Genomic DNA, 23,575 nt, shown 5'->3' on the forward strand with positions numbered 1-23,575 from the left:
GATTGCTTTGAGGGCATATCAGCACTTGACAGCTGCCTCTAATTGGCCTCTGATTGGCCCTGGTATCACAGGGTGGGAGGGGTCTCCCAGGGGGGAGCAGGGGTCTCCTAGAGGGGAGGAGGGGTCTCCCAGAGGGGAGCAGGGTGAGGAGGGGTCTCCCAGAGGGGAGCAGGGTGAGGAGGGGTCTCCCAGAGGGGAGCAGGGTGGGGGGGTCTCCCAGAGGGGAGCAGGGTGAGGAGGGGTCTCCCAGAGGGGAGCAGGGTGGGGGGGTCTCCCAGAGGGGAGCAGGGTGGGAGGGGTCTCCCAGAGGGGAGCAGGGTGGGAGGAGGGGTCTCCCAGAGGGGAGCAGGGTGGGAGGGGTCTCCCAGAGGGGAGCAGGCTGGGAGGGGTCTCCCAGAGGGGAGCAGGCTGGGAGGGGTCTCCCAGAGGGGAGCAGGGGGAGGAGGGGTCTCCCAGAGGGGAGCAGGGGGAGGAGGAGTCTCCCCGAGGGGAGCAGGGGGAGGAGGGGTCTCCCAGAGGGGAGCAGGGGGAGGAGGAGTCTCCCAGAGGGGAGCAGGGGGAGGAGGGGTCTCCCAGAGGGGAGGAGGGGGAGGAGGGGTCTCCCAGAGGGGAGCAGGGGGAGGAGGGGTCTCCCAGAGGGGAGCAGGGGGAGGAGGAGTCTCCCCGAGGGGAGCAGGGTGGGAAAGGTCTCCCAGAGGGGAGGAGGGGTCTCCCGCATGTACATTCTCAATTTAACGCTGAAAAATAAAAAGTAGCTGAGCTACTTTGAGCTACTTTTTCCATGTAGCTGTAGCTTTACAAGCTACATCTCTCCAGGGGTAGCTATGTAGCTTGATCAAGCTACTGCCATGGTGAGCTACTTGTAGCTTTACAAGCTACGCTTTCAAAGTAACTTGCCCAACACTGCACACACACACACACACACGCACACACACACGCACACACACACACACACATGCATGCGCAGGACGTTTGTTCATGGCGGCTTTACTCACCACTGCTGTCTGTCGGGCTTCTCCAGTTTGTCACTCTCATAGACCACCGTCAGACCCCAGCTGCGCGCACACACACACACACACACACACACACACACACACACACACACACACACACACACACACACACACACACACACACACACACACACACACACACACACACACACACACACACACACAAAATGATCTTCAACTCTTTACGCTCTCAAGAGTTAAATCATTGTTACATAATTATGCTGCATCTGTTAAGAAGAAGTCTACACAATTAGAGAAAGAAGAATAATTGTTATTTTGATCAACGTTTGCCAGTTGTCTCTCCTAATGGTTCCAACGTCAATACAGCATGGAATTGTGGACAAAATCTTATCCAAAGACAACTAAATATTCTTCAGTTTTGGGGGTCTGAGAGGCTAAATATGAAAAGGGTTGAAAACCACTGAGTTAGACTGCAGTTGGTACTGAAGTTAGTTGGATTAGCCTGCCCCCTACAGGCCAAACCAATAATACATTACAATCACTAGAGCAAAATCAGTGTTTCTAAACCCCAGTAAAACACAAAGGAATGGTTCCAGGTACCCTTTATGGTGTTAAATTGACCTTAAATGGTCTGAAACTAAATCAAAAAGGTTTAGAGTCTAAACCAGTGCTTCCCAAACCTTTCAGGTGGAGACCCAAAAGAGAGATTAGACGTTCGTCACGTCTTGCCCAAACTAGTGAAAATAGCTGATCTACAAGCGCACAACGTGTGTTGCGAGCTTGGTTCTTACCATGTGGGCGGGCGCAGCTTCTTCTTGATGCCCAGGTAGACCTTCAGGTTCTTCACCGGCCATTCACGATCTGGACGATTACTCTGAGAGAGAGAGACATACAGTTACTATGAGAGAGAGAGAGAGAGAGAGAGAGAGAGAGAGAGAGAGAGAGAGAGAGATAGCGAGATAGAGAGATAGAGAGAGTGCAGTTCATTGGCGCGACCTGTCTGCAACGAGAGGAGGAAGTAAAGCTGCGTCCCTGCTGGTTCGCTGCCACTCAAGTGACTACTGGCCAATCAAATCACGTCATTTCCGAGATCTTCCGTTTATATTGCCAAAGCAAGTGCCGCTGGGAAAGAAGGAGTCTCGCGCCTCTGATTAGCCTACCGAACGTCCCCTTTCCTCTGATTGGCCTACCGAACGTCCCCTTTCCTCTGATTGGCCTACCGAACGTCCCCTTTCCTCTGATTGGCCTACCGAACGTCCCCTTTCCTCTGATTGGCCTACCGAACGTCCCCTTACCCTGATCTCCTTGTACATCCTCAGATTGGCTCCTCCCAGCATGAAGTAGCGCTCGTTGAAGCTGCCCAGTCCCAGAATGCTCCTCTCCTCGCGGAACCTCAGCGTCCCGTGCTTGGTCACTTCTGTCTTGCTCGCTTTACTGGCTAGAGAGTCAACGCACGCACACGCACACCGCACACACACACACACACACACACACACACACACACAGTTTTTACTTGCCAGCAATTAGACTGCTGAACAAGAGCGAAGTCCGGTGGCACGGCACAGACTGCACTGAAGTGAATGTGTTTGTTGAGGGGCGCTAGCCCCTCCTATGTACAGGTTTAATGTTTGTTTTTAGTTAATCCAACATTAGAAACACCATTGACAATGAAGGGAAAATTACATCATTTTGTCCCCTTCAAAACCATTACATGCCTCTGACAATAAAGAGAGTTTAATGTTGGTTTTGTCCGTGTTTGTTTTACATCACCATAGTTAGACTTTATTATATTAGCGCCCCTCACTGCACACGGGTGTGATTGTTTAAATGGGGACTCCCTTTTTATACACATACATTCATGGCCTATATATTTGTGTATTATGCGCTCACATTGTATAATGCATATTTGTCCTATTATGTACTTTATGCTCTCCTATCTCTATCTTGTTGACTGCAATGATGAGCATGCACAATTAAGAATTTCACCCACTTTACATGTGATGTGTGTGTGTGTGTGTGTGTGTGTGTGTGTGTGTGTGTGTGTGTGTGTGTGTGTGTGCGTACCGAGGTAGATGATAATGGTGTCCATGGCAGGGTGTCTCTTGATGAGCAGGGTGTTTTTCGGCGAGTCCGAGTCGGGCGAGTAGAGGAACGGAAGGACCTTCTCCTGGTGTGACAGAGGACGCTCTGAAACACACACACACACACACACACACACACACACACACACACACACACACACACACACACACAGGTACAGTGGACCGTATGTATCTCTGATGTCCTGGTCCAGTGGCCAGCCAGACAGTTAGGACATGTAGCTCAGTTTGCAATGGGTTCTCTCTCTCTCTCTCTCTCTCTCTCTCTCCATTGACCAGACAGTGGCCTTAGACTTAGAGTGTCCGCCATGAAACTGGGAGATCGAGGGTTCGATACCCCGGCCGGGTCATACCAAAAACTGTAAAAATGGGAACCAATGCCTCCCTGCTTGGCTCACCGCTCTAAGAGATCGGTCAAATGCGGAGAACAAACTTCGCTGCGGTAACGTGTGTGACTAATCGACATCGTACGACTTTGACTCTCTCTCTCTCTCTGTGTGTGGTATGTTGTGTGCTCTAAGTAAGTACCGGAGTGAACCTGCAGGTGGCAGCAGTGACGTGCTGAATGAATGAATGCTGGTTAGTGGAACAGCTGTTTGACTTGTTGCTTGTAGTTTAGGGAGAACAAGCTAAATGTGTGGCATATCTGCAAAACGAAAAAATGCTTACCACTAGCTTTCCTCACAAATGTGTTAAAACGGTTTCTACTTACTATCACCGTCCTATCAATTTGTTCCAATGTGTTTCCCTTGGGAAACTTTGTGACAGCTGCTGAAAGTTGGCGTACCATTAACAACATATACTGTATAAGGCAAAATTATTTAAGTAGCATGTGACGTGTGTTTTCATGATTCTGAATCCATTGCAAGCATTAGTTTTGACCAACAAAAAAACACTCCTTGGGCTAAATCCGGCCATAGCCACTTTTCCAACTGTGGGTATGGCCGTTTTTAAGCTGAAGGACGTCTGTGTTCATCGCTGCCCGTTTGAAAGGACCTTTAGTCAACAAAATGAACACTGATAAAAAGAGAAGGATCCGGGCACACAAAGTTTAAAAAACGAGGAACGACTTTATTGAATTAAAAGGCAACTGCCAACATGTTTCGACCTAACAGAATGCTTGCCCTGATGAAGACCCGTTAGGCGTTCTTCATTTTTTAACCCATTCTGACCGGGCACCCATTTTGGTGTCAGCATCGTGTTATGCTTTAGCTATTTAAAAATAGCAGATCTACAAGCTCATATCGCGCCACCGAGTGGCGCGATACGAGCTTGTAGGTCTGCTATTTTTTGAAAAATCGAAGAACGACTGACATTTTTTAGAATCTGATCTCAGGTCAGAATGGGTTAATCAGACCAGTGTGTGTCCAGTGGAAACCTCGTATGAATCTGATCTCAGGTCAGAATGGGTTCATCAGACCAGTGTGTGTCCGGCGGAAACCTCGTATGAATCTGATCTCAGGTCAGAATGGGTTAACCTTGTGTGCCCGGATACTTCTCTTTTTATCATGTTTTGATCCCGTTCTTTGATCCGTGTGAGCACCTTTTTATCATCATCACATCCTGCTACCTCCATTGAGCACCTGGTTAGTTCATCCTTCTTCAAAATGAACACTGACTTTAGTCGGTCAGAAATCAAGTTTGCCTGTTGTTTTCCCGGGCCCACATGCACAATCTTGAGTTGTTCTATGGAATGTAACTTTGCGATAGTGAGTTGGTTATCTGCAGCGACGTACACCGGAGCAATGCAAAACAAAACAAAAATCGAGATTTCAAGGCCCGACAACACAGCGAGGTGGAGCGACGTTAGCAGCGGCGGTGATGCTATCAGCTTAACCCATTCTGAACGGGCACCCATTTTGGTGTCAGCATCATGTTATGCTTTAGCTATTTAAAAATAGCAGATCTACAAGCTCATATCGCGCCACCGAGTGGCGCGATATGAGCTTGTAGGTCTGCTATTTTTTTTTTTTATCGATGAGCGACTGACATTTTTAGAATCTGATCTCAGGTCAGAATGGGTTAATCAGACCCAGTGTGTGTCCAGTGGAAACCTCGTATGAATCTGATCTCAGGTCAGAATGGGTTAAAGGCCCGACAACAGCGAGGTGGAGCGACGCTAGCAGCGGCGGTGATGCTATCAGCTCAAGCCCGACCGCTTCGCAGCGAACGTCAATACGGGCTTTCACTTCACAAGAAGAGTGACAAAGGAAAGCCGGCAGGAATGAAGGACGGACCTCTCTCTCTCTCTCTCTCGCCCCTCTGTCCCTCTCTCTCTCTCACCCACCTGCCTCCTCCTTCTCGTTGACCTCCCAGCAGCTCCAGTAGTCTTTCTCCTTGACGGTGATCTTCCGTCGGTCCAGGATCTCACCGGTCAGCTCTGCTGCCGTCATGGCACCGGGGATCTGAGGGGGCGAGAGACCATGTGAGACACAGAGAGAGAGGAGACAGGAGCATGGGACGAGAGACCATGTGAGACAGAGAGAGAGAGGAGACAGGAGCATGGCTGCTGTCTGCATGGTGAGACAGAGAGAGAGAGAGCAGACAGGAGCATGGCTGCTGTCTGCATGGTGAGACAGAGAGAGAGAGCAGACAGGAGCATGGCTGCTGTCTGCATGGTGAGACAGAGAGAGAGAGCAGACAGGAGCATGGCTGCTGTCTGCATGGTGAGACAGAGAGAGAGAGGAGACAGGAGCATGGCTGCTGTCTCCATGGTGAGACAGAGAGAGAGCAGACAGGAGCATGGCTGCTGTCTCCATGGTGAGACAGAGAGAGAGAGAGCAGACAGGAGCATGGCTGCTGTCTGCATGGTGAGACAGAGAGAGAGAGAGCAGACAGGAGCATGGCTGCTGTCTCCATGGTGAGACAGAGAGAGAGCAGACAGGAGCATGGCTGCTGTATGCATGGTGAGACAGAGAGAGAGAGAGCAGACAGGAGCATGGCTGCTGTCTGCATGGTGAGACAGAGAGAGAGAGCAGACAGGAGCATGGCTGCTGTCTGCATGGTGATACAGAGAGAGAGAGCAGACAGGAGCATGGCTGCTGTCTGCATGGTGAGACAGAGAGAGAGCAGACAGGAGCATGGCTGCTGTCTGCATGGTGAGACAGAGAGAGAGAGCAGACAGGAGCATGGCTGCTGTCTGCATGGTGAGACAGAGAGAGAGCAGACAGGAGCATGGCTGCTGTCTGCATGGTGATACAGAGAGAGAGAGCAGACAGGAGCATGGCTGCTGTCTGCATGGTGAGACAGAGAGAGAGAGAGCAGACAGGAGCATGGCTGCTGTCTGCATGGTGAGACAGAGAGAGAGAGCAGACAGGAGCATGGCTGCTGTATGCATGGTGAGACAGAGAGAGAGAGCAGACAGGAGCATGGCTGCTGTATGCATGGTGGGGTTACCTTGACATGCTGCTCTGACTTGGCACGTGGATCTGTGTCCTCCAAGTACACCGTGCATATTAATGGTCCTGAGCCTCCGTGCACAGTGGGCTGCGCGCACGCACACACACACACACACACACACACACACACACACACACACACACACACACACACACACACACACACACACACACACACACACACACACACACACACACACACACACACACACACACACACACACACACACACACACACACACACACACACACACACACACACACACACAGCTTAATCATTATTACAGGGAGTCTACACTAAAATAATTCATAACTCTTTGAATAGTTGGTTGTGTAACGGCACACAGTACTGTACTGTATGCACGGAGCGTGGAAACCAGTGGTTTACAGCAGTGGTTCCCAAACACTGGGTCGGGACCCGTTTGTGGGTCACGGACACATTTTTATGGGTCCCTTTATTTTGTTTATATAATTATTATATATATTTAACCCATTCTGAACGGGAACCCATTTTGGTGTTAGCATCATGTTATGCTTTACCTATTGAAAAATAGCAGACCTACAAGCTCATACGAGCTTGTAGGTCTGCTATTTTTTGAAAAATCGAAGAACGACTGACATTTTTTTAATCTGATCTCAGGTCAGAATGGGTTAATCAGACCAGTGTGTGTCCAGTGGAAACCTCGTATGAATCTGATCTCAGGTCAGAATGGGTTAAAAAAAATCTAAAAACATTCCCCCACCCAATTTCTTTTCGTGCATTCATTTCTATTTTTTTCCCAAGTAATTTCATGAATAAATAAAATAAAAATTGTAGGAAATTCCATAAATTAGACAGCCCGTTCTACAAGCTCACAAGGAGGGTTAGGGTGTCTATAGCCCAGTAGCCTCAGGGTAGAGAGGACCGGATGGGAACTGTCAGGTTCAAATCCGGACCACTCTAGCCCTGATCCACTGTCGCCCTCTCTTTTGGGTCACGGGGCTAAAAGGTTTGGGACCCACTAGCCTCGGAAAACCAGACGTTTTTATTTCCAGGGAGGAAAGAATAGTCTGGGTCCGAGTCCACTTCAATTCGGCATAGAGCAGCGCAAACGTCAATCACTCTCTGCTGATTTCTGATCGTCTGCACCTTTGTTAAATTCAGTGGCGTGCACAGACATTTAGAGGGGCAGGTGCTCAAGTGAAAAAAAGGGCACCTTGTGCAGCGCATTTTGGAGCGGGAACCCATTTTGGTGCTTTGGCTATTGAAAAATAGCAGACCTACAAGCTCATAGCGCGCCACCGAGTGGCGCGCTACGAGCTTGTAGGTCTGCTATTTTTCTTTTTATCGAAGAACCACTGACGTAGAAACATAGCTTTAGATTGTGGATAATATAGTAGAAGCGTTTTTTTTTATCAAGATTTGATCAATGTCACCGCATGGTCCACACACTACAAATTAAGAAAAAAAAGAAAACGTTTTTTTTTTTAAGAGCACATTGCCAAAAAGGGCAGGGGGTGCTCTAGCACCCCCTAGTGTCTATCTGTGCACGCCACTGGTTAAATTGACGCGCACACGCACACCCGTACACACACACTCCTCTCTCTCTCTGTCGCTCTAAGTAATTAGTCTCATGTCGCGCAGCTGCGCACAGTTTCTCCCGGCGGTTCCTGCCAGGAGCTGCCTATGCCATAAAAAGCATACGGTAGGTGAGTTCCAGGCAAGGGACCCACTGCTTCACAGCATTCACTATAGATGTGTTGCGGTTTAGTGAAAGTGTGTGTGTCGGTGTGTGTGTGTGTGTGTGTGTGTGTGTGTGAGTGCGTGCGTGCGTGCGTGCGACTCACTTTAGAAGTGTTGGGATTCTTTCTCATGTTGATGATTGCAGTGATCTCAGCCAGCTCTGTCTTCAGCCTCTCCTCGTCCACCTACACAGCACAACAACAACAACAACACAGCCCTTCGTTAGTGATAATAATAATCTACAGTAACTACTAATTCTAGAGATTGGGTAGTCAAAATGTGTTCTATAAATGCGAGGACGAAACTCGAGGATGAAATGTGCGGACAGACGGCACACCCGCGCTGCCTACACTGTACGTAACCTGTCGGCTCGTTTCCTACAGCAACGCACACAGGTGTGCCGTTGGCCCGTTAATGACGGTAACGCACACCCTTCTTGTGTAATATTGCCTAATCACAACGCACATGTGGATCGATCCTTTGATCCGTGCCGTGAATCCCTGCCCATGTGTTTGCACTTCGCAAACACCGAGACATCATTTCTTATCCGGCTCAGCTTCCTTCACCTCCCTGTTCAACCTGCCTCCATGCCTCTTGTGACAGACAGGGCGTCTGGATTCAACCTGCCTCCACATGCCTCTCTTACAGGGAGTCTGTATCTCCACATGCCTCTCTTACACATGTATTCATGTCATGTCACTGTTGGACATGTGCAGGAACCTCTTATCTCCAAAGTACCAAACTTATTTTTAATTCCCTGAATTAACGCCCTACTTGATCACACTATACGGCGTCGTGCAGAAGCATCAAAAGCAGCAGATCCACAAGCCTGGAAAAACGGCACAACGCGACGCGTTTTGAGACGGTCGATCTTTTTTAATTTGAGTCCTCAAAACGTAACAGTTTTGGACATGTGAGGTGGTTGTCTGGTGTGTAAGAATGAACGCTGGCGACACGTCACTCCCAGAGTTTCCACACGTCAACGTCAAAACCTCCTAAGAATCATAAAGAAATGCCTGGAGACGCCATGGTGAGGCGTGCCTGCTTTTGGAGTGTCTTTGGAGAATATTATATTCTCTGTTCATATACAATTCCCTTTATTTTTTATTTTAACAGATTCATACGAGGTTTCCGCCAGACACACACTGGTCCTGATGAACCCATTCTGACCTGAGATCAGATTCTAAAAATGTCAGTCGCTCTTCGATTTTTCAAAAATATCAGACCTACAATATCCTAACATATCGCGCCACCGAGTGGCGCGATATGAGCTTGTAGATCTGCTATTTTTCAATAGCTAAAGCATAACATGATGCTAACACCAAAATGGGTGCCCGTTCAGAATGGGTTAAACTCCATATATAGAGGCCTTTTGGGGAGGCCCAGCTGTGTGCAGCGTAATGCACACTCCCCTGCCTTCTCCAAGGTCGTGGCACTGCTATATCTTGCTACGTCCATCAATGGGGCCAGTCAAAGCTACTGGTTTCCAACCAGTGCTCTAGGCTCATTGCCCAGTTGTTGCCCAAGTATCTCAGAACTTGTCATGTTAGGACCCACCCCCTTTGCTGATTTTGTGTCTTCATATACTCAATGAATGTCCATCTATTTCCATGTCGTCCCAACTACTCCTTGAGAGAGGTTGTGATTTCATCACTTGTATTACATCTTAATTCCGGAATAAATTTGCCATCAGACCAGACTTTTCCTACAGTACTTTTTAATTTCTCATCTTGTGCTTAACCCATTTTGGCCGGGAACCCATTTTGGTGTTAGCATCATGTTGTGCTTTAGCTATTGAAAAATAGCAGATCTACAAGCTCGTATCGCGCCACCGAGTGGCGCGATACGAGCTTGTAGGTCTGCTATTTTTGAAAAATCAAAGACACTTTTAGAATCTGATCTCAGGTCAGAATGGGTTAATAATTAAACTGTCAGGATGTAATAGACATTTTTAGAATCTGATCTCAGGTCAGAATGGGTTAAATAATCTCATATCAGTCTCTCTCTTTTTGAGTGGTGCAACCACTTCCATACGGAGCTTTGTGTGTGGCTGGGACCCTGGGTCCCTGGCTGTGTCCCTGGCTGTGTCTCCGAACACGAAAATAGCGTTTGGTTGGTTTTCACCACCAAGTGTCACTGTTGTGCAGGCTCCCTATGCCCCGTTCCTGGGGGGGGTCTGGATGTTCTTGGGACCCCCGGAGACCCTCACACGGTGACTCTGTCATTTCTCGAACGTTTCGGCCGCTGTGTGTGTGTGTGTGTGTGTAGTGCACGGGGTCTGACCTGGAAGATGTGTGTGTAGTTCTGGATGAGGTCCTCCACGACGCGCACGGCCGTGTAGTCCTTGCCGTCCGTCTGGAAGAGCGTGGGGCCGAACACGATGGCCAGGTTGTGAGGATTCATCTGGTTCAGCTCCGCGAAGCGCTGCACACTGAGGGAGACACGCACGCACGCACGCACACACACACACACACACACACACACACACACACACACGCAGACACACGCACACGCACACAGACAAACACACGCACGCACGCACACGGCCGCACGCACACAGACAGACACAATGCTCAAACACCGTCCTACACACAGCAACATGAGAAAATGTCATTTTACGCTCTGATGAGTTACAAAATATTCCGCCTTACTTAAGTCTACACAGAGAATGTAGAAGAATTGTTATTTTGATCAACGTTTGCTTGTCGTCTCTCATTGTGGACAAAGTGACAACAAAATAAACTTTAGTCTTGGCTCTGAGAGACGGCTTACATGCCGAATAAATAATTTGTAAAAGGGCTGAGAGTTTTAGAGGCAAACAAGTTGTGAAGAGTGAAAGCATGGATATGTGTGTGTGACGTGCGTGCGTGCGTGCGTGCGTGCGTGCGTGCGTGCGCTCTAACCAGTAGAGGTGGTTGACCAGTGCTCGTAGCGTAGCCTTGTTGACGCGCGGCAGTCTGCTCAACAGATCCTGGTACTTCTGGATCTTCACACTGTCCTCCTTAACGTCTGGAGACAGAGACAGAGAGAGACACAGAGACAGAGAGAGAGAGCGAGAGAGACAGAGAGACAGAGAGACAGAGAGAGAGAGAGAGAGAGAGAGGGGGCGATAAAGCGAGTAAGAGTTTAGAGTCCAATTAGGCTGCATAACTCCAGGCATTTGGAGCAACATCAGTATCTAAGTGTTCTAAGTGTTCCCGTGTGATGACTTCTCTCTCCTAACAGCGTGTGTGAGATGAGTTCTCGCTCTTAACAGCGTGTGTGTGTGTGTGGGCGTTCCTCCAACATGACTTCCAGAGAGCGTCTCCTCCTCCTCCTGTCACATCTAGAGCAGTGGTTCCCAAAGTGGGGTCCGGGGACCCCCAGGGGTCCTTGAAGGAGTTCCAGGGGGTCCCCACTCCCCAGCTAAATGATAGTTTGGAACCAAATGGACCGTTATGCGTCTAACTCTGAGAGTGTACAAATGGAACCAAATGGACACTAACTCTAAATTAACTTTGATTTTACAAGGGGGTCCCAGAGAGGGTCCCATTAACCCATTCTGACCTGAGAGCAGATTCATACGAGGTTTTCCACTGGACACACACTGGTCTGATTAACCCATTCTGACCTGAGATCAGATTCTAAAAATGTCAGCCGTTCTTCGATTTTTCATAAATAGCAGACCTACAAGCTCGTATCGCGCCACCGAGTGGCGCGATACGAGCTTGTAGATCTGCTATTTTTCAATAGCTAAAGCATAACATGATGCTGACACCAAAATGGGTTCCCGTTCAGAATGGGTTAAATGGGGGTCCGTAGACTATGACGCATGTCAAACTGGGGGTCCTTGAAATTAAACGGGTTGAGAATCGCTGCTATAGAGCCGTAGAAATCTTCTCTTAAGGGGGTCCCTGGCATATCTTTTCAAATGGGGGGGTCTGCAAGCTAATTAGTGTCGATTCGGGGGTCCTTGACCTAACAATGTTTGGGAATCACCGATCTAGAGGACGGATGAGGAAGAATCGTGCAGGAGAATCTGGCATTTGGGCATTCCTGACACAGAACTCCATATATAGGAACAAAGGGACACAGACAGACAGAAACAGACATCTCCAACAAACAAAAAAATCATCCATATTTAGAAAATTCCTCTAATCTGGTGTACAGGTGATGACATGCACATTACATGCATAATAGAATTACAAATTCTTTCTCTCTTTGTAATGGGAGAATTGGCACTCAAAGCCTAAACTGGTGACCACCAGGTGGCGCTGAAAGAGTTTTTAAAAAGGGAGACAGACGTAATAATTGGGGCATGCATTTTTAAACTTGCATCGTTCCAAGTAGGCCCAACGTTGGGCACCACAGCTCTAGTTATAAAATAAGAAGCACAACGTACCGGGCGTGGCGAGCCAGGCGCTGGCGGCCTGCAGCGTGAGCAGACCCTCCTCAGACTTCCGGAAGAAGCGCTTGAGCGTGTTGGAGACGTCGTCGGGCTGGTCCACGCCCTCCTTCAGGTGGACGCTGCGCGCGTCGCGGCGGAACGCCTCGTACATGGCCTCCACGCGGGAGTTCACGCCGCTCTTACGGTAGATGCCCTCCGACATCAGGCCTGGGGGGAGAGGGACGGAAACAGACGCGTTACTCTTAACCCATTCTGACCTGAGATCAGATTCATAACGAGGTTTCCACTGGACACACACTGGTCTGATTAAGGTAGATGCTCTCCGACATCAGGCCTGGGGGAGAGAGACGAACAAACATGTTACTCTTATGGTAGATGCTCTCCGACATCAGGCCTGGGGGAGACGGACGAAACAAACACGTTACTCTAAGTTTAGATGCCCTAAGTTTAGATGCCTTAAGTTTAGATGCCCTACACCTACTGATGTTTGCGCAACACTCTTGAAAACAAAGTAGGCTATTGCATTGTGGGTTTGAGCTGACAGGCATTTTTCAAATCAATCAAGTCCGTACAGTTTCCGTGCCAGGAATGGATTACTCCAGGTTATTGTCGCTGCCATACACGACAGACCCGCCTTTTGTTTTATGTGTTTAATCCGCCGTAATGTAATAAATAAAAAGAAAATCCGTCTTCGCCGCGGAGATAGAGACTAGATGCATTTGTTTTGATGACGAAACCGGAAATCGTCACATGCTGTGGGCTGCTAGGGCTTCTGGGAAATTGAGGCCAATGCAAACGAATGGGGTTCAACGCCTCATGGAGGAGGGTCCTGTGCTGCGTCTTCCGGGTGTACCAAGATGGCGGGTGGTGCGGTCGTTCATAACAAACGGGGGAAGCTTTCTTCGCTCGATTTTCACGGATTAAAAGCCCAAATAATTCAGCGTATGCTCTAAAGGTAATACAACAATCTCTTCAGTGAAGGGGGGTTGATTAAAATGCGGGTTAAGCGTGTAAAACAGTCAAACTGTTAATTCAAGTGGCAGATGCCAAAATAGTATTTATTTCTAGGGGCACGACATGTGGTCTATACCTGCATACCCCTTGTGATCTACTGGTAGATCACAATCTACCTTTTGGGCACCCCTGCCCTACGACAGCCTCAGCCCTGCTGGGGGAGAGGGATGAATAAACAACATGTTACTCTTATGGTAGACGCTCTCCGACATCAGGCCTGAGGGAGAGGGACGAACAAACACGTTACTCTAAGTTTAGATGCCCTACGACGTCAGGCCTGAGGGAGAGGGACTGAACAAACAGGTTCCTCCTGTTGTATAATCGCAATATTACACTGGAGGGTGGTGCGCTTCTCATCGTGCACGTCGTACACGAAGGAGGAGATCAAAGCAGGGAAAAGGTTTAAGCAAAGCTTTTATTCCACACATTGTACAAACAAAAGGGCTTTCCCACGTGCTTTCCCACGTTAGGAAAGCCAAAGCTTTGGTACAAAAACGGCGCAATTAAACGTTAAGAAGAAAAACAAAACAAAAACATATTTACGGTACACATAGTATGCCTGAGATGAGAAATATATAAAAGGTGCGTGAGCAATATAAATCATCACACAGTAAGGTCAAAGTCAACTTCTGTAATCCTTGTGTACACTGGAATATTAACCTGTTGGCAAAATAGATTTACAATACCTTCCCCAGCAGTTCACAAGAGTCACATTTATACACATACAGTACAGTACATGTACGTAGTATATACTGTACATGTATATGGCAGAATCATAACGTGGATTCACTGACGATTGAGTCTGGAGTTCGGCAGCTTGAAAAGATAACACGCTAAAAAACAACAAGGTCTGTTGAGTCTATATCTGAAATAACTGCACTTAGAGCTGTTCTTGAAGGTGAAGGAGTTAAAGTATCTCGGGGTCTTGTTCACCAGTGCGGGGAGGAGGAGATCAGCCGTGTATAATCGGAGCAGCAGGGGCCGTGTTGCAGTCGCTGTACGGCACTGTTGTGACGAAAAGAGAGCTGAGCCAGAAGGCAAAGCTCTCCGTCTACCGAGCAATCTTCTTTCCTACTCTCACCGGAAAGGATAAGGTCGCAGATACAAGCGGCCTAGGGTGAGAAGTTCAGTCGCGCAAGAGAGACTCGGAGTAGAGTCGCTGCTTCTTCGCCTGGAAAGGAGCCAGCTTAAGTGGTTCGGGCATCTGGTTAGGATGCCTCTCGGGCGCCTCCCTAGGGAGGTTCCTCGAGGCACATCCCACTGGGAGGAGACCCCCGGGGCAGACCAAGGTGCCGATGGAGGGATTACATCGTCTCACTGGCCTTAGGACGCCTCGGGATCCCCCAGGAAGAAGTTACTAATGTTGCTCTTGAGAGGGAAGTGTGGAGCTCTCTGGTGGAGCTGTTGCCCCCGCCACCCGACTACGGATAAGCGGTTGAAGATGGATGGTTGGATGGATTGAGAGCTGTTCTTATCGTTTCTGTGGAAACTTTTAAACTTGTAGCGTCGAGGGCATCTCAAGCAGTTGAAACACAGTCACCGAGTGGCCCGGTCATTTCCTCATTTCTCCCAAGGAAGCTCTTAGAAGGAAGTGAAGTGGTCACGTGACTGGGCTGCGCCATGACACTTTCATGGACACTTTCACGGGAGCCAAACTACACCCGGAAGTTCGGCAGAATGCACTGGAGTCAATGAGAGCTCAGTGACCAGCTCATGAACAAACATTATTTATGAATGACTGAGACCTTTTGTAAAGTGATCGCTTCTGGAAAATAAAATAATATATATAACTGTCTTAGGCTGTCTTATTTTTTTATGTGCTGAGAGCAGCCCAGGCAGACATGTGCTCTTCTATAAATACCTCAATAAAAATAAATAGTTATTAAGTCGAAAAACAACCACTCGGAAAAAACGTGTGATATCACTTATGTCTTCTTTCATATTCCTGAACCAATTATATGACAAAGCTCGCAATCGTTCATGTATAATGTTTGTTATGAGCTGGTCCAGCCGGCTCCATTCACTGCCATGCATGGGCGGAGCTTGGGGGGGTTCAGGGGTTGCATTGCACCCCCTGGTGGCCGGGGGTGAAATTGCTTTTTTTTTTTTTTTTTTAAGAAAAACAAGATTATTTGTTTTGCCTGCCGACACTTCCAGAATGACAGCAACATGGACTAATTTCGTAATACCGGCGTGAGTGCCTGGAGTAGACTGGGCTCGAAACTGGACAAACATGCGATATCCGATGCCCATAAGAGTTGCATGATTAAATGGGATCACTTTAAAAAGAGTGCATCTTCACTCTTCAGGCTCTATTGCAGCTAAACTTTCAGAAAGTCACAAAGCTACTGTAGAGAAGAACAGGTTGTATCTGTCCAAAGTTGTTGATATTATTAGGCTATTGTCTAAACTTGGATTGACTTTCCGTGGACACAGGGAGGGGATAGATTCAGAAACACGGGGCAATTTTCTTGAGATTCTTCTCTAAATATGATACTGGATTTGAAAGCATGCAGTCAAATAATTTAATTTCAACATCCCCAAATTTCCAGAACGAAATAATTGATATCTGTGCAAACTTGGTTTATGCAGATATTGCAGAATCCCTACAGGGGGTCATGCCTATGTTCCTCAGCCCTATGTTCCCTTAGTATGAACATAGGCCTAGTATGTTCTCCCATTTAAAAACAGACCCTATGTTCCCTCAATCCGATAAGTTCAAGTGTAATAAATGTAATAGTGTAATAAGTATATTAGTGTAATAGTGTAATAAGTATAATAGTGTAATAAGAGTAATACAGACAGCATTTTTTCCCAATGAAATTGCCATTAGATGGTTGTTGTTCACAGCGCACACCTGACAAAATATATGAAATATTCAGACTGTACATGACATGACCAAGACATCTCCCTTCAGGATTTGTGACATGGGGTACCAGAGCTAAAGGAAACCCATATTACTAAAGTATGGCTTTCCCGGTGTATTGTGCAGGAGGCCATCCAGCTGGCTTATGCCAGTACAGGGTTTCAGCCTCCTGAAGGCCTTAGGACCCAGGATGCTGCCATACCCTGCGTAGAGCAGGGTATGCTCTGCTGTGGGCCTCTGCTGGTAGAATCTAAAGCAGCAGCATCAAATATTTGCGAGGAAAACAAAATAGGCCAAAATGGGCATATTGTTTTACAGCCCAATAAATCGTCTTCCATTGGCCTTCATTGAGTTGATTGATTGACAGCTGATATGACAAGCCTCTGTTACGGGTCTCAGGGCTGCTGAGTACCTCATTAATAAAACTGAACCTGAATAAACAGGGATAAAGACGGAGCAATGAGTGTTGCTTTTCTTTCCACAATGTAACTGAGGGGAACCGGAAGCTGCGCTCCTTATATTGGGACCCCAGAGAACAAACGTTCCGTCCTCACTGCATGTTACACTTTGCTAGTGCAATTAATTCACAGTATTAATTGTAAACCTTCATAAAACAGACTCTTAAAACACATTAAGTTGGTTCACACTCTCCTGGTGCTGCAACACCTTTGTTGATTTACTCAACATTGGGGCTAATATGTCAGCCCCAGAGCCTATAGTTCAATCACATTGGAAGTGGCTCGGAAGGCATCCTTTGGTTAGACATAAGGTTGGTGTGGGGTGCGTTAAGACGACTGGATTAAGGTTGGTGAGGGGTGCGTTAAGGATTAGGTTAGGTTTAGGTGTGCTGTCCCGTGGGAGGTTAGGTTAGGGTGAGGGTTTGAGATGGTTAACACCGGTAGACAACTTGACTGTGTGTGCGTGCGTTTATCTTGATTTGTGAGTTCTCTTGGCACAGTACCATGGGTGTGTACGCATAACAAAACCATGCTGCTTCTATGCAACGATTGGTATGTGGTAATGTGGTTGACATGCACTGTAGGAGGAGAAGATGAGTTCAGATATGTACCAGTGCCACTGTCTGCTATTTTGTTTAAAGCGGCATTACACCTCAAGCAGACTGTAATTATGAAAAGTTTTAATTAATTGTCTGGTTTGGGTGTTATTTTGTTCATAAAGTGCATGCTATTCTTGTGTAATCCTCAACACAGGATTTGATATATCCAGAATAACATTATTAGTATTGCCTTCACCACCAATAACCATGACAGTACAGCAGCTATCTGCACCCGGGGGCATCACTATGCCAGCTTGTGCATGTGATCGACATTTGCATTAATGTTTTATTTTTGCCACGCATAATGCATGGTCCAAGGATATTCCATGTTTGGGATTTCAATAAATGGTTCTTATACAGTAAGTACAGTTGCAGTCCGAGAAAGGGACCCTTAGCTGCAAAGGTGAATGGTGAATTATTGCAGATTGCCTTTCAGAGGACAGTGTTACTTGGGGACATGAGGAGACAGGAAGTTCTACAGGCTAAACTAGTTTTGTTTGTCAACGTAGCTTAAATAGTTGGTGTCAGTTCATTAAGGTGTGTACTCTAGGTTAATGAGACACCTATGCAATGGAAACATACCTGAGATTAAAAACAGATCATTAAGTACATGATGAGTGATTCATGAAGGCATGTCAGGATTTAAAAGCAATGTTTCACTGTTCACTGTTTCACTGTGTTGTTGTGGAGCATTTGCTATAACAAAGTAGATAGACTAGACCCCATGCAGTAGTGTCATTGCTGTAACTTGGTATCTGTAATGTGTTCTGTTGCTGCAGGGTGAACTACTGTATGGGTAGCATTATAGTATAATTGATGCCTTACAGGGGGCATACAGTATAGGGCTGAGGGAACATAGGCCTGAGGGAACATAGGCCTGAGGGAACATAGGCCTGAGGGAACATAGGCCTGAGGGAACATAGGCCTGAGGGAACATAGGCCTGAGGGAACTTGGGTACGGTCCCGGATACTGGTTTCTTCAGTATTATGGCAGACGAGGCCAGGTCCTCTAAAACGGAACAATTGTCAATTTGTTTAAGATACGTTGAGCAGCTTGAAATCAAGGAGCGTTTTCTGTGTTTTATTGATTGCTCAGCATCTCGTGGTGCAGCTGCTATAGTGGACGCTATAAACACAGGACTGGAGATGGGTGGTTTAAAAAACATCCCAATTGTTGCTCAGAGTTATGACGGTGCCTCCGTAATGTCGGGTCACGTTTCAGGGGTGCAGCAAAAAAAATGAAACCCGTGCACACACACACACACACACACACACACACACACACACACACACACACACACACACACACACACAGCACTACGGGGTTTCATTAGTACAGCAGGTAGTAGTGTGCTGCTGTACTACCTAAATAACTATTTTTTTTAGGGGTTAGGGCATTGTATCGCTGGTCGCTCGCCAAGCTGTCGCACCCCCTGGCGTCTAGTTCAAGCTCCGCCTATGCTGCCATGTATTCATTGCACTACCGGTGTGAGTTTGGCTCCCATGAAAGTGTCCATGAAAGTGTCATGGCGCAGCCCAGTCACGTGACCACTTCACTTCCTTCTAAGAGCTTCCTTGATTTCTCCAGCTTCCGCATACTCTCTGCCTATGGGAGGAAGTCCAGACTCATACGCTCTGGCTATGGGAGGAAGTCCAGACTCATAGCGGGGAGGAAACGTCAGTGAATCCACGGTGTGTGTCTGGCAAAAGTACAGTGACGTGACAGCTAGTTAACCCATTCTGAACGGGCATCCATTTTGGTGTCAGCATCATGTTATGCTTTAGCTATTGAAAAATAGCAGATCTACAAGCTCATATCGCGCCACCGAGTGGCGCGATACGAGCTTGTAGGTCTGCTATTTTTGAAAAATCGAAGAGCGACTGACATTTTTAGAATCTGATCTCAGTTCAGAATGGGTTCATCAGACCAGTGTGTGTCCGGCGGAAACCTCGTATGAATCTGATCTCAGGTCAGAATGGGTTAAGGGACACTGCTCTGTGTGGTTCCCAGGCAAGAACGCTGACTATAGGGATTAACATTCTGCTCAGGAAACCAGGGAAAACCTGCAGAGAGCAGCATTCATTCATTCATTCACACGCACGCACAAACGCACACAGGGCAGTGAAGAGGGGAACTGAGGTAGTGAGTGAGAGCAGCTCAGGACAGAGGAGAGAATCAGAGAGGCGTGGGAGAGAGAGAGAGAGAGAGAGAGAGATAAGCACAGGAGATAATGGAGAGAGGGTTAGGGTTAGAGAGAGAGAGAGAGAGAGAGAGAGAGAGGTGGAAGTGGAACAGAGACGTTTTGTTGTTTCACCATCCGCTACACTAGAAGCCCTGCTATTATGGTCACATGACACCACACACACACACACACACACACCCCTCTCTCCACGTCCAGAACGCAGAGTGAAGCACTCTGTGTGACAGAGTGTGTGTCAGTCTGCTACAGTAACCTAAGGACAGGAAACCATGCAGCCTGTCTGGTTCTGTTCCCCAGCCACTAGTGCTGATGAAACTCACTGGCCGTCTGCTATAGCTTTCATAAGATCCATACGTTTTATGGTAGCCCCGCCAGCCAAGTCTATATATGGACTATTAATTTGTTTGTTTGGAGCCTAATATATAAATTCCCCGTTCCCAGCAAAGTCTATGGACTTTAACCCATTTTAAGAACTGAGGCCGATTCTAAAAGCGCCGTCTATATCCTGACCTAAGTGTTGTGCCATTTAGTGTACATAGCAAAAACGTTCCCGTTTTGAATACAAATTGAGCTTGTAGATTTTCTATTTGCTATCTGTCATAAGAGGCAGTAGGGCGTGTGTGTGTGTACTGTATGTATGTATGTGTGCGTGTGTGCCATTCTCACCAAACTGTGGTGATGCAGCTGCGCAAGATGACCAGTATGTCTCTGTGTGTGTGTGTGTGTGTGTGTGTGTGTGTGTGTGTGTGTGTGCGTGTGTGCGTGCGTGTGTGTGTGTGTGCGTGCGTGCGTACCAAACTGTGTGATGTAGGTGATAGAGCTGTGGACGATGACCGGTATGTCTGTGTTGGTGAGTTGCTGCTGACTCAGGGAGTCTCCTCCACTGCCCGCCGCTGTCTGGATGGCTGCACACCAGCCCAAGAAGTCCAGCTTCTTCTCCCCCTCGATGTACAGCGTTCTGAGGAGGAGGAGGAGGGGAGGAGGGAGGTGAGGAGGAGGAGGAGGAGGAGGGAGGTGAGGAGGAGGAGGGAGGTGAGTACAAGGTTTCTTTATTTTGTCTCCCAAGCCAGAGAAATTTGTCATGGACCCCAAGGACCCGCCCTGCAGCATACAGATACAATACAATACAAAACAATACACAATACAAGACAACAAAGGCACACAGTGACCCGTACAACATTAAAAAACACACACACACCAACATACCTAGTGCAAAAGAGGAAGAACATCATCACCTCATAACCTTCGACCCCTACCCTGTCTGCCCTCTGCAAGGACTCTGTTAAGGAGTGTGTTTGACAGAGGGACAAAGGAATGCTTGTACCTATTATATTTGCACGCATGGACCTCCTTCCTGATGGCATTAGCCGATACTCAGGGTATAGTACATGGGAGGGAAGGGGAAAGGCAGGGGAGAGCACAGACCAATACTGACTGCATATACCATGCAGAACCAGGCGTCACCAGGATGAAAAATTGTTAAACAAATAAATAAAAAATAAACATAAAGTATGTTTATTTATAAAAAACTAAATAATGACCACCTAGCCATTCATTATACCAATTCCACAGCTACTGAATACATGAATGAATAAGTTGACCCAAAAGTGACAACAAAACAGTGTCACACCAATTAATTTAAATGCTGCTCACCTGCCCTTCTAATTAAGTTACAGTAAATGCTGCTCATCTGCCCTTCTAATTAAGTTAAATGCTGCTCACCTGCCCTTCTAATTAAGTTAAATGCTGCACCTGCCCTTCTAATTAAGTTAAATGCTGCTCACCTGCCCTTCTAATTAAGTTAAATGCTGCTGCACCTGCCCTGCTAATTAAGTTAAATGCTGCTGCACCTGCCCTTCTAATTAAGTTAAATGCTGCACCTGCCCTTCTAATTAAGTTAAATGCTGCTGCACCTGCCCTGCTAATTAAGTTAAATGCTGCTGCACCTGCCCTTCTAATTAAGTTAAATGCTGCACCTGCCCTTCTAATTAAGTTAAATGCTGCTGCACCTGCCCTTCTAATTAAGTTAAATGCTGCTGCACCTGCCCTTCTAATTAAGTTAAATGCTGCTCACCTGCCCTTCTAATTAAGTTAAATGCTGCTGCACCTGCCCTTCTAATTAAGTTAAATGCTGCTCACCTGCCCTTCTAATTAAGTTAAATGCTGCTCACCTGCCCTTCTAATTAAGTTAAATGCTGCTCACCTGCCCTTCTAATTAAGTTAAATGCTGCTGTACCTGCCCTTCTAATTAAGTTAAATGCTGCTCACCTGCCCTTCTAATTAAGTTAAATGCTGCTGCACCTGCCCTTCTAATTAAGTGAAATGCTGCTCACCTGCCCTTCTAATTAAGTTAAATGCTGCTCACCTGCCCTTCTAATTAAGTTAAATGCTGCTGCACCTGCCCTTCTAATTAAGTTAAATGCTGCTGCACCTGCCCTTCTAATTAAGTTAAATGCTGCTCACCTGCCCTTCTAATTAAGTTAAATGCTGCTGTACCTGCCCTTCTAATTAAGTTAAATGCTGCTCACCTGCCCTTCTAATTAAGTTAAATGCTGCTCACCTGCCCTTCTAATTAAGTTAAATGCTGCTCACCTGCCCTTCTAATTAAGTTAAATGCTGCTGTACCTGCCCTTCTAATTAAGTTAAATGCTGCTCACCTGCCCTTCTAATTAAGTTAAATGCTGCTGCACCTGCCCTTCTAATTAAGTTAAATGCTGCTCACCTGCCCTTCTAATTAAGTTAAATGCTGCTCACCTGCCCTTCTAATTAAGTTAAATGCTGCTGTACCTGCCCTTCTAATTAAGTTAAATGCTGCTCACCTGCCCTTCTCCACCAGAACCAGAACCCCGTTGTCCTGTTGGATCGCTGTGGGAGAGAGAAGAGAGACGGCACATTGTTTTCACCCAATCGGCTGTCACAGGAAAACATGAACTCGCTTTGGTAGTGTACAGTAAACATGAGCCACATCTTCAGTGTCTGAGCAAATGGCTTAGTGTCTATTCAGGTAAACAGTGGGGCGACTCACAGAGCTCCTGCAGCTTGCGGAGGTGGATCTCCTCTCCCTGGCTGTCGTCCAGGTATGCGTGCAGCGTGGAGTCCACCAGGGCGAACCAGCCCACCTTGGGGGTCTGCAGGTTCAGGCCGTCCTTGTACCTCAGGCGGCCGATCCGCTCGAAGCCCAGCCTCAGCAGGGGCTCCGCGTCGGCCGGGATGAACGTCTGCACGAGGGGAACACACACCGGGTCATTTAAATCATTCCTATCGCAGCTTCACTTCAAAAATGGACATTTTACCCATTTAGGCCTGACCTCAAAATTTTTAAAACAAATCTTCTAAATCCTCCAGTTTTATGAAATAAATATTTTTCAAAAGTAGCAGATCTGCTATTTTTCAATAGCTAAATTATAACATAATGTTTAAAACACCAAAATGGGTTAATACAATATTTCTCCCAGTCTGGTCATTGTTGCTAACCTCTATTGTTGGTCTTGGGGGGAGTGTAAAAAATTGGTTCCTGGCCCACTGTTTGGGAAACAGTGGGCCAGGAACCAACTTTTTATGGGCCACGAGTAAATATAATATTTTTATTTCCCACATCTTAAAAAAAGATTTATACGAAACAAAACCAAAATAATCACAACTTTTAATCAAAGTATTTGATGAAGAAAATGAAGAAAATTCTAATCCTTTCCATTAAAATAAGTGAAATAGCCAATCTACAAGCTCACAGCGCAGTGCAAAGTGACGTATTGTGAGCTTGTGTATCGGTTATTTTCACTATTTTGGGTCCCGGGCAAACGTCTGATCTCTCTTTTGGGTCTTGAGCTAAAAGGTTTTGGAACCCCACTGGGTGTAC

General features: G+C 47.1%; 1 protein-coding gene across 1 annotated transcript in view; it reads right to left on the bottom strand.

Annotated features, from left to right (window-relative positions):
- The window catches only part of arap1 (ArfGAP with RhoGAP domain, ankyrin repeat and PH domain 1), a gene marked incomplete at its 3' end in the record, with an annotated part of 114,937 nt that overhangs the window by 9,338 nt on the left and 82,024 nt on the right, over window positions 1–23,575 (bottom strand). The window contains exons 20-32 of the mRNA XM_083772512.1: window positions 22,745–22,937; window positions 22,539–22,584; window positions 20,514–20,677; window positions 12,576–12,788; window positions 11,098–11,203; window positions 10,478–10,625; window positions 8,299–8,379; window positions 6,470–6,559; window positions 5,361–5,478; window positions 3,039–3,161; window positions 2,270–2,412; window positions 1,766–1,848; window positions 996–1,055 (exon numbers count right to left, since the gene is read on the bottom strand). Of these exons, the coding sequence (XP_083628638.1) occupies window positions 996–1,055; window positions 1,766–1,848; window positions 2,270–2,412; window positions 3,039–3,161; window positions 5,361–5,478; window positions 6,470–6,559; window positions 8,299–8,379; window positions 10,478–10,625; window positions 11,098–11,203; window positions 12,576–12,788; window positions 20,514–20,677; window positions 22,539–22,584; window positions 22,745–22,937 (1,568 nt within the window). The remainder of the gene's footprint in view (window positions 1–995; window positions 1,056–1,765; window positions 1,849–2,269; window positions 2,413–3,038; window positions 3,162–5,360; window positions 5,479–6,469; window positions 6,560–8,298; window positions 8,380–10,477; window positions 10,626–11,097; window positions 11,204–12,575; window positions 12,789–20,513; window positions 20,678–22,538; window positions 22,585–22,744; window positions 22,938–23,575) is intronic.

This window comes from Protomyctophum parallelum, assembly GCF_964188405.1.
Source record: "Protomyctophum parallelum genome assembly, chromosome: 9".
Taxonomy (NCBI): Eukaryota; Metazoa; Chordata; class Actinopteri; order Myctophiformes; family Myctophidae; genus Protomyctophum; species Protomyctophum parallelum.